Below are 11,992 nucleotides of genomic sequence, written 5' to 3'. Positions count from 1 at the left end.
AGACCCAATTAAACAAGATTAGTTGTAAGAGACAAGGCCCAAAATAAGTATATTTTAATATATGAAAATGTTACTTTAACAAATGTTAAGTAATTTTATATCCCGGCTGAATGCATGAATTAAATAATTACTTTAATAAGAAAAAAAATCTGTTATTTGAAACAGTTTGTTTCTTTACACAAAGCAACCACTATTGCTTTGTGTAAATAAAGCAATAGGTTACACTATTTATGGAGGTTAAGGGGTTTACTTTTCAATTAGATAGTAGAATACATGAAAGGTGATGTAAATTTCCTTTTAGACTTCATTTCCCAGATGAACACTAGCATTTGGAGTATTTTTGTTTTGAATAAAATACTGTTTTATCTGAAATACATGCATAAATATATGCAAACATAAAATGAAAATATAAGGAGGAATTAGAGTAACAGTGCAATTTCCTTCAGTGAATGCTGACTGTTCATGGAAGAACCAAGTGCCTTAAGCCCAGATTTAGACAGTAGACTTGACCCTCTTAACATCTTTGCTGAGAGGAACAAAGAATTAAAACTTTTCTCTTACTTAAATATTTTACATATTTATCATAAAACTGATAATTACTCTCCTGCCACTACTGGTATTTGACCAAAGAGAAACAGTCTAGGATGTAAAGGGTGGCTTTTGTTGTTTATGGAAATGTTAGGGTTTGACTCTGGAAACTTGGACAGTAGATTAGAGATACTTGATTGACAGCATAGGTAATGTTAATGGGAGGAGGGGGTGTAAATTATTACATATATAATATTTTAAAGTTTTCAAAAGCATTCATTTAAAATTTTATTCATGAGAATAAAAGACACAAACCATGCTTTTGTATAAAATTTTATTTTTAGTTCCTTTGCCCCATTCTCTCTTCATTTTTTAAAATAGATTTGCTGTTTCAGATATGTAAGAAATGGTTTTTGGATTCTGCTAGAAATGACCTAATTTTTGCTAATTCCTATGCATTCAAAGTTTTGTTTGCTCAGAATGGCAGTGTTATTGTCATCATTCCTCAGTAGTTAGGATAAATGCTTTTATACAAAGCTGATATTCAAAAGAATATGTTGGTACTAACTCATACATTGTTTTTGTTAAAATTGGTCTTATCTCAGGGAAAAAAATTGAATGCTAATGTACAAGTTAAAGTTTATTTATGTGTGATTCTTTATGTTATTTGGTTATTGACATTCTGAAGCATGTGAACACACACACACACACACATACATACACACACACAGAATCATTTTTAAAGAAAACCTTAAATATCTTTCTTCAAAGCAGTTATCAGTTTTCCAAAAGAGGTAGCCACTGTTTTATACGTTTGTTTTCTAGCACCTCAGAATGAAAAGATTCATTCTTCTCAACCATCTGAATACAATTTATTTTAATTAAATTATGTTTAAAACATATAGCTTTATTTTTAGTGTTTTTATTCAACTATCCCTACAGGTTAGTTACCTTTTCCCTACTTTTCATTTAAATCTCCCCCTACCCCCAATTTCTCCATTAATTTGAGTTGGGAAGTATCACTTTAAAGCTTTATAGGTAGAATTGGTTGCTTTTTATTTCATTTTTCACATATTATGCACCCTAAAAAGAATATAATACAAGTAGCAGTTTATTTCATTTTTGAAGAGGGAATCGAGCTTTTGAATAAAAATGTGAAAGAAACTAGTGTTCATTGCCTACGTGGCTTTTTAAAAAGGCTCATAAAAAACATTCCACTGTGGATTCCAAGTCCTCTTTAAACTTGCCACCAACAGAACTGCCTGCAGAGCCATGTGATCATCTTGGCAGCAGCCAGACCTTTTAGTGATTTCATTACTGTGGTTTCCTCAAGCTCTTTACACACATTGATGAATATTTTTCTTGCAGTTATCGCTGTGATGATTTTGTGGTTAATGACACCAAGCTGGGACTGGTACAGAAAGTCAGAGAACACTTGCAGAACTTGGAAAAGTAAGTAAATAAGCAGTGGGGGAAAAAAGGATTGATTGGGGTCGAGAGGTCTTTCTGAATTTTTGAGTGGGGTTTTTGTTTATGAGTTTCATAACTTCATCATGCTTTTAGTGTAATTGAAATGTTAATAAAATAAGCTTTGGGTTTGGCTATCTTAAACTGTCCATAGTTAATGGTCATATCTCAGCATTTATTTCATTTAATATTTGTCATAAATATATCCAAGGGTCCCAGGGCCTGTTTTTCAGTTATAACCCACTGACTTGTAGGCTACACGGTTTATTTGCAAGGGGAATTTTGGGGGTGCAAGGAAGGGTCAGAAGACAATATGAAATCTTTATACAGTTACCTTTGATATTAGAAAATCCTTATCAAATGTATTATGAGGTCTTCTTAGAAGCACTAAAGTTTATGTGTTCTTTTTAAAGGAAATTAGGTTTAATTACATTGTCTACTTTGAATCTTTGTGATAGCACAAGATCCTAGTTTCTTTTTTTCCTTTTTGTTTTTCCTTTTTGTTTCCACTGGAAAGTACAAGAAGCTGTAAAATGTTTTGTTATGTCACCTTAAAAAAATTAAAGTACTTATATGAATAGAATATTCTTGCTGTAGCAAAATAGGCCATTCAGATAAAACTCACTGGGCCCAAAATTCAAGCAGTTAAATAAAAATCCAAATAGCAGTGCCTTTGAAGTTGCAATGGATAGAAGCATAGTCCTGGAATGACTGCTGACTCAACTGTAATCTGTGTAAATCATCCTGGGTCATTAGGTGTCATCAAATTTATTGTCACAGTTGATATATAAAAGGTATTATGAGAATACTAGAGGCCTGGCGCACAAAATTCGTGTACTGGGGGTGGGGGGGTGGGGGTCCCTCAGCCCTGCCTGCACCATCTCGAAGTCCAGGTGCCCTCAGGGAAATGACTGACTGCCGGCTTAGGCCGGCTCTCTGCAGCAGTTGGACATCCTTAGCACTGCTGCAGAGGTGGGAGAGACTCCCATCACCGCTGCTGCACTTGCCAGCCATGAGACCGGCTTGTGGCTGAGCAGAGCTCCCCCTGTGGGAGCGCACTGACCACCAGGGGGCAGCTCCTGTGTTGGGCGTCTGCCCCCTGGTGGTCAGTGTGCATCATAGCGACTGGTCGTTCCACCGCCAGGCCGAAACCGGCTCTCTGACATTCCTCGAGGTGTCCAAGATTGCAAGAGGGTGCAGGCCAGGCTGAGGGACCCCACTGTGGATGATTGGGTTCGGGGAGGAATGCAGGAGGTTGGCCAGCCGGGGGAGGGATCATGGGAGGGCTCCAGGGCGTGTCTGGCCCATCTCACTCAGTCCCGATCAGATCAGCTGGACCCCAGCAGCAAGCTAACCTCCTGGTTGGAGCGTCTGCCCCCTGGTGGTCAGTGCATGTCATAGCGAGAGGTTGAGCAGCCTTAGCATATCATTAGGATATTACGCTTTGATTAGTTGAACGGCCGACCAGACACTTAGCATATAAGGTTTTTATTATATAGGATGCCAAAAGCAAACTTAAATGCAAAGCTAATAGAGTATTTTAAAATTGTATACTGAGAGGAAAAACTAAGTTCTTCAAATGAAACACTTATATAGCTTTGGTTAACCAAAGTCTGTATGCATCTCTTTGACTAAATAGATTATAAAGCTGATAAGGGAAGAATTTATTTCTTTAAAATCTAAACTAAAGCACTTTGGGTTTAAGTACTTTTTGGCTTGTCATCTTTTTTTGGCTTTTTTCCTTTTCAAAGCACTTCTTCCCTTAATTGGAACAAAGCAGTCAGAGCCCTATCTAGGATTAGACAAACAGATCCAAAATATTTAATTTTGTCTGAAATAGTCACAATTAACTGTGAAGTAGGAGATTCCTGTGGTATTGAAGCAATATCACTCTTTGGTGTGGTGAAGTCATTGTAAAGATCTTACTACGTTGGTGCTTTGTTATAGAATTGGGTAGCTAGCAGAATATTTTTTCTCTAAGACTACCATCTAATCCCTAATAAATTAATCAGAACTAAGTCAAAGGGAAAAGAGAACATTCAGGAACCTGCATGTAGTTATGCAGTTATCAATCTTTTATTTCCATTGACCATTTCATCATGTAAAAGATGTTACAGACCACCATGTCTACACTTCTACTTGGCCCACTGAAACATCTACCTTGTAATCAATGCTTTTCCTGTGTTGAAAAACATTACCTACGTTCATTTTTATGTTTTCAAACATAGGCTTTAGTTTATAATGGAAGCTACAATTTAAAAACTATGATTACATTTATGTTTTACTTAACTTGAGACTTTTCTGCATATTCTCTAGAGCATCACTGTGCACTAGAACTTTCTGTAATCTGCAGTGTCCAGTATGATAGCCACTGGTCACATGTGGCTATTGAGCACCAGAAAAGTGGCTAGTGTGACTAAAGAACTGAATTTTAAATATTACTTAATTTTAATTTATTTAAATATATGTTACCACATGTAGCAAGTGGCTACCATAGTAGACAGTGTGGATCTAGAGGATTTTGCTATTTTGAGACTTACTGATGGTAAATTTTAATAACTTCTGTTTTTAAAAACTAAATGTTTTATGTAGGTTAAAAATAAAGTTAACTATTAGGCATTGTCACTAAGTAGTATATGTACTATGCTTGTGATTCAACTTCTTTACTTACAGAATTTTTGAAGGAATAACTTAACATAGTAGTCTATGGAACTGGTCTATTCTTACCTTACAGCCACCAATACACTGAGAGGGACATGCCGTTCTGAAGATACGTTTCCTATGAGTGTGTTTAGATTTGAAGCAGCTATTACTAGATCTGATGCTCCAAAGACATAGTTCATGTGGAAATTCTGAAAAGAGAAATAATTTTGTATTTCCTATGGATAAGCTTAGTATTTTTAGGAGATGGGAAAGAATTGGCAGACTTGAAAGTCTGTGTTGTTTAATGATAATTTTACCACCTGATACATAATAATTTTAAAGTGACCCTTTAAAGATAGGACTTACTCTCTGATAAATTTAAGCAAAATATATCTTTCTTTTTAAAAAATATGTTTTTATTGATTTTTAGAGAGAGGGGAAGGAAAAGGAATACAGAGATAAAAACATCAATGAGACATCAATCAGCTGCCTCCTACACGCCCCCCTACAGGGGATTGAGCCTGCAACCCAGGCATGTGCCCTGACTGGGAATCAAATTAGTGACCTCTTGGTTCATGTGTCAGTGCTTAACCACTGAGCCACGCAGGCTGGGATAAAGTATTTCTTTCATCAAGAGAAATTTAAACAATTTTAATTCAGAATTTCTGTGCTAATTAGTATTTGTTTTAGAATATCCTTTGTAGCATAGCTGGATCAAATGAATTTGTATATGCCTATACTTTTTTATCATTTCGCAAACTCAGATTATGTCATAGCCTAATATGACAAATGAATAAAACATGATATCTTTATCAAAATTATAAAAGAAGTACACAGTATTTGAGACTTATGATAACTCTTAAAATAATCTTGTCAGACCAGGGTTTTCCTTTTGTTATGAGGAATGACTGTTCTCATCTTTTGAAGCTTCACCTAGGCAGATAGAGTGGGGGTGGCAAGGGATTGTCTCACAGGCTTTATCTACCTGGCCAGCTTTTCTTGGAAGCACCTGGTGGTGGCTTCTTCTGGCTCATCTTGCTGAAGGAGCGTAGGGCTTTTCCAGGGAGTGGAGCTCCTCAGTTACTTCAGTACTTTGTGGGCCACAGTGGACCTAATAGGTCATTTCCTCACCTGACTAAGCAGCAAGGCAAGGCTCCATACCCTAGACACTAAGAACAGCCAAGTTTATTCTCTAAAACCTGCTGTGAAGTCTGTGTGCATTAATGTCTTTTTGATTGTTTGTTTGTTTGTGTTTCAATAGCTCAGCTTTCACAGCTGACAGACATAGGAAAAGAAAACTTTTGGAAAACTCATCACTAAACAGCAAGTTACTAAAAGTAAATGTAAGTAATTAAAATTTATTCAAATATAAGAATTGATTGAGATATAGTCTGCTTTATTACATTAATGTTGGTCCTTGTACACTTTTATAAGTATACTAGAGGCCCGGTGCACGAAATTCGTGCATGGGGGGGGGGGGTCCCCTCAGCCCAGCCTGTACCCTCTCCAATCTGGGACCTCTCGGGGAATGTCACCTCTTACTGCCCGCCCCCCCCCCCTCCCCCACTGGCCTGGTTGCCTCTTCCTGCTCTTCCTGCCAGCCTGGTCACCCCCAGCTGCCCCCATCTGCTGGCCTGGTCGCCCCTAACTGCCCCCCTGCCGGCCTGGTCACCCCTCACAGCTTCCCCGCCAGCCTGGTTACCCCACGCAGCCTGCTGTTCAGTCGTTTGGTTGTCCCTCACTAACCCCCCTGCTGGCCTGGTCGTAGGCAGCTATCTTGTGAGGGTGTGAGGGTTAATTTGCATATTACCTCTTTATTATATAGGATGCCTTGGATTTGGAATATTTTATAAAATGTTTGCCACTTGTACCAATGGTTCTTAATGTGGCTAAATACCCCAATGAGTCCATCTGTCAGTGCCTTTCTTTTGTCAGGATTGCCACTGTACTCCTCTGCCTTAGCAAGAATTTGTGTGTTTTTTTTTTAATTAATTAATTTTATTGACTATATTGGGGTGGCATTGGTTAATAAAATTATATAGGTTTCAGGGGTACAATTTTATAATAAATCTTCTGTATATTGTATTGTGTGTTCACCACACCAAAGTGTTTGTTCTTAATGCCTACGCATGTACCTTATTACAACGTTTCTGTAAGATGCAAAGATCCTTGCTTTCTGTTAAAGGTCCCTAGTATAAAATCTATGGGTCTGAAGTATTGGTATTTTATTTCTTAGGACTTTATTAATACAACTTCACCATAAGAGAATATGCTTCCTCATTCTGGTAACCATCTGTTACCAGATGTATGAGCCATTAATGGATTAGCAAAATTTTAAAATCATGAAATATTTACTTATTTTGAAACAATTTTTATTAATTTTAGAGAGAGAAGGGAGAGATAGAGAGAGAAACATAGATGTGAGAGAGAAACGTCTATTGGTTGCCTCCCACACGTGCCCTGACCAGGATTGAACCCACCACCTTTTGATGTGCTGGACGACGCTCCAACCAACTGAAACACACCAGCCAGGGCAAAATCAGAAAATATTTTAATAATTTTACCCTGCATCTACCTCTCTGCTCTCATGCTAGCTATGTATAGACACACTCTTAATCAAAGTGTTATGATTTTGTGGAAGAAAGAGCTAAAGTGTTCTCTGGCCAACTGAATTATGGTCAGAGATGCTTTGATTTGGATGGGTAGATTCACTTCCAATGTTCAGGTGTAGTATTCAGATGTCATGATGAACTTGTAGAGCTAATTAGAAAACCAAGCCTTAGTTTAAGGGAAATTCAGGTAGTTTTTTAAGATTAATACTCTATTGCTAGAAAAACATATATTGGTCATTTATGCATGGCTTAGAGTTAAAAGTTTGGTGACAGAAATACTTGGGGTGTATACATTTATATTTTTTGTAACGTGTAGTAGTTTTAATAGAATCTTGTAACGACATTAAGTCTTAATTTTTACTTCTTTTAAGGATCTTCCTGGTTTTTGCATTGTGTACTACACGGTACTTATTAATGCTGCTTTCCTCATAAGCGTCCACAAGATACTTCCATTTAGAACAGTCCCAGGATTAGAAACAACCCTCTAAACATATGTAGACACTTATACAGAGAATATAAACAGAGTTTGAAATATTAATTGGACAGAAAAGGACCAATTCTAGATTGGCTTGAAATTGGAGTTTCAAATATAGGCCTTTGCTTTGCTTTGATGTTTGAAAAAGTCGGCCTTCTCTTGGCATTACCAATGGCCTCTTCTTGTCCCATTTTACAGGGAAGCACCACTGCCATTTGTGCCACAGGCCTTCGGAATTTGGGGAACACGTGTTTTATGAATGCCATCCTTCAATCACTCAGGTAATATGACAGAGCTTAAGTATCTGCTGTTAGTTTCTAGTGGAATAGTTAAGAGCAAAGGCTGTGGGTTCAGATCCTCTCTGCCATTGACTCTAGTCATATGGCTTGGGGCAAGTTACCTCAGTTTCTTAGATTTCTCATCAGTAAAATTGGGGATAATAATTCTACCTCACAGGTAATTGGGTAGTATATAATGTAATTTATATAAAGTGCTTATTAGAAAAGTGCCTTGCATTAAATAACTGCTAGCTGTTATTATTTATTTTCTGTTGCTTCTTGAATAGGCTAGAGCAGAGACCAGCAAATTTCTTTTGTAAAAGGCCTAATTAAATAAATATTTTTAATCTTTGCCTGCCACATACAGTCTCTCACATATTCTTTTCCCCTCAACCGTGCCCTTCCCCCCATTTTTAAACATCTGTTTTAAAATGTAAAAGCTCACTGGCCCAGGGCCAGATATGGTGTGTGGGCTGTAGTTTGCAGACTCCTGGGCTACAAGGAACCTTGTTCAGAAAACTTATTTGAATCATTAGTTGAGCCTTAAGTGTAGTCATAAGATTGGATGTTTAGAAGATCTTCAGACTGTAAGATAAGCAGTAAAAATAAAATGGTCAAGAAGGCTGCCCTAAGTTGTATAGAATAAATTATTTTGAAAGTTGTGTACTTTTAGATTTTAATGAGCCATCAAAAGTCAGAATAAATTATCTTCCCAAGACCACCTTGGGAATAAGGCAGAAGCCATATTTTATTTCTTCTTAAAGGTACTGTTAGCTTATCCAGTTTGCCCAAAGAAGAAATTTTAGTCACTACTGAATTCTCCTTGTTACTCTTTATAGTGTCTCTAAACAATATGTTTGGTTTTATGGGTTGTTTTTATTTGAGGGAATTGTTGACCACCTACAAACACCCTGAGAAGAAAGAAATGGTGACAACCATTTCTAAAGATGTGTGGGGAGGGGAGATTGAGGATTTTTTTGAACAGAGATTTTGTTTTAAGATCTTTGTTCATTTCTGCAGTCATCTATTTATACTTAGTATAAATGTGGGAACTTAATGAAGATACCCAATGCAAGAGAATACATTGAGTACAATTTAAATGAAAAATTGAGATTGTGTTTTCACAAAATCCGTATGTAGGTTTCATAGAACTTTCTTTACAGTAAATTAAAAAAAATAATTTTCTTCCCTTCCTTTTTAAATAGTAACATTGAACAGTTTTGCTGTTATTTCAAAGAACTGCCTGCTGTGGAGTTAAGGAATGGGAAGACGGCAGGAAGGCGAACATACCACACCAGGAGCCAAGGGGATAACAATGTGTGAGTTCTAAGACTATATCCTTTCTGGCTTTGATACAAAACAAAAGACTCTTACTGGTGATTTCCATTGCATATGTGAGTTCACAGGCACATACATTTTAAAAAAACTCTTCTAAAAAGTGTGTTTAAGTATCTAGCAGGTAATCTTAATAATTGTTGAAATAAAAGCCAGCATAAATTTAGCACTCTACTTACTGAGTCTTTGTGAATTTGGACATTCTAAAACTGACATCTATATATGAAATACAGTTTTAGGTGTAGACCAGCATGAATATCACTAGTCTTTGTGAATTGACTTGTCTGATATTTTGTTAGGAAAACCTGTCTTGGATAGTAAAATTAAATTGTAGTCATCAAATTAATTACAGGGACAATACAGTTAATTTTTCATTGACATGAAGAGGAGAAGAATTGATAAGTGATTATTGAGAACCAATATCTATTCAGTGCAGCCACACACTATTTGGGGTTTAGAAGATCTATCATATTTTCATGATTGTAAGGGGCACATTTTTTACATATCTCACCATTACTATAACAGGTCTATGGTTTATAATCTGGTGTGTGTTTTTTTTATTCTTACCCGAGGATATTTTTTCTATTGATTTTTAGAGAGAGTAGAAGGGAGAGGGAGAGACAGAGAGAAACACTGATGTGAGAGAGATACATCGATTGGTTACCTCCTGCATGCCCCCAACTAGGGCTGGGAGCCTGCAACCAAGGTACTGTGCCCTTGACTAGAATCGAACCTGGGACCCTTCAGTACGCAGGCTGATTATCTATCCACTGAGCCAAACCGGCTAGGGCAGTGGTCGGCAAACTGCAGCTCGCGAGCCTCATGTGGCTCTTTGGCCCCTTGAGAGTGGCTCTTCCACAAAATACCGACTTCTGCACATGGGCCACGAAGTTCCAATCACACTGTACATGTGCGCCCACACATGGTATTTTGTGGAAGAGCCACACTCAAGGGGCCAAAGAGCCGCATGTGGCTCTCGAGCCACAGTTTGCTGACCACTGAGCTAGGGCATCTGTGTATGCTTTTAATGTAATGTTTTCCCTGCCTGCCCATCCCATACCCACACCCCCATCCCACACATTCCAAAAAGCCGTCTTATAATCTGGTACTGTTCTGCCTAGGTGGCTGAGGGAGAATAGGATAGAACATGTTAGACAAGTATACGAGTATGGTTAGAGCCAAAATATGGGGCAACTTTAAAGCCAGGCATTGAAGAGGGATGGAATGACATCACTGGAAGTGGATTTTTAAGAGTTTTCTTTGCCTGGCTGGCATGGCTTAGTGATTGAGCGTTGACCTATGAACCAGGAGGTCACGGTTCAGTTCACGGTCAGGGTACATGCCTGGGTTGTGGGCACGATCCCCAGTAGCGGGTGTGCAGAAGACAGCCGATCAATGATTCTCGGGTTGCCTCATTATGCCAAAAATTGTTGTGAAGAGCCAGTTGCCCCATGTGCCTATTCATTGTGCTTCAGTATTGCCCTTCTCAGCCTCTCGTTCAGAAGGGATGGTTCATGACCCTTTAGGCTTTTTGTATTTGCAGTGTGCTTTCCAACAGTTATTTCTCACAGCATCTTTAGGACACAGATTCTCATCCTCTCAATAAACACATAGGATGAACTGGAAATCAATAAACATATATTAAAAAGAGTTCACTTTGATAATAGCATATAGGATGAACTGGAAAATGCCTGCATTCAGGGAGGCTTTACACTCTATAGTAACTAGAGGCCCGGTGCACGAACTTGTGCACAGGTGGGGTCCAGCCGGCCTACCCTGATAGGGGTGGAGGGGCCCTGATCAGGGGTGGGGCCAGCCGGGTGGAGGGGCTGTGGGCCGTTGGCCAGTTGGCCCCGCCCCCTGGTTGAACTCCCGGTCAAGGGGACAATTTGCATATTAGCCTTTTATTACATAGGATTGGGTTGGAGGGGATAGCAGTGAAATGTAGAGGAAAAATGCATGTGCACAAAACTTAAGGGAAGAGTGAGTAGTACTTGATGCATTAATATCATTCAGGGTTTAGTTACAAACTGTAGAAATTGCTTCTGGCCATGTTAAGCAGAAAAGGAACTTATTGGAGGTCTAATTGGTGTGCTAACCATTACTGGATGGGTAGAAAATCAGGTATGAAGTCTAGGCATCTAGAACCAAAGCCACAATCACCCCCACAGAACTTCCCCATGAAAACATCACTGCTTTTGCTGCCCAGTGCAACTCGAGCTCCCACTGCTGGCACTGCTGGATCTGGGTGCTTGGTGAACTCCAGATGATGATTTTTGCCACCAGAAAGGATTTGGTACTGTCCCAGCTTCTTTGCATCACTAACACCTGCTTCAAATAGGCAGAGCCCAGGCCCTGTATCCGATTCCTGCAGTGGGGGTGGAGGGATAGGCTGGGAAAGCAAGTATCTGGACTTTCCAGCTTCCATAGTGGGAGACAGGCTCTGACTCTCACCAAGACTCAGGTGGAGATTTCCTCAAACAAGTTCAGGCACTAAGTAAAAAATATGCTTTGTATTCCAGGGACCTACAGGATAACAGGTTGAGAAAGAAGATACTGAGATTCCCTGAGTTATCAATTAGGTACTCATGAGTATGGTAGTTGTATTGACAGATATAGTCATTGAAGTTGAGGAGGTGTATCAACTTAGCTAC

The 11,992-nt window shown here is 38.6% G+C and overlaps 1 protein-coding gene across 1 annotated transcript in view; it reads left to right on the top strand.

The window, feature by feature from the left end:
* USP3 (ubiquitin specific peptidase 3) overlaps window positions 1-11,992 on the top strand; it is a 127,715-nt gene that overhangs the window by 91,599 nt on the left and 24,124 nt on the right. Inside the window, exons 5-8 of the mRNA XM_023757826.1 lie at window positions 1,897-1,980; window positions 5,900-5,981; window positions 7,924-8,006; window positions 9,209-9,322. Coding sequence (XP_023613594.1) covers window positions 1,897-1,980; window positions 5,900-5,981; window positions 7,924-8,006; window positions 9,209-9,322 — 363 coding nt within the window. The remainder of the gene's footprint in view (window positions 1-1,896; window positions 1,981-5,899; window positions 5,982-7,923; window positions 8,007-9,208; window positions 9,323-11,992) is intronic.

The sequence above is a fragment of the Myotis lucifugus genome, unplaced genomic scaffold, assembly GCF_000147115.1.
Source record: "Myotis lucifugus unplaced genomic scaffold, Myoluc2.0 scaffold_115, whole genome shotgun sequence".
Taxonomy (NCBI): domain Eukaryota; kingdom Metazoa; phylum Chordata; class Mammalia; order Chiroptera; family Vespertilionidae; genus Myotis; species Myotis lucifugus.
Note: the sequence above shows the minus strand (reverse complement) of the source record. Positions and strands in the feature narration are given on the sequence as shown.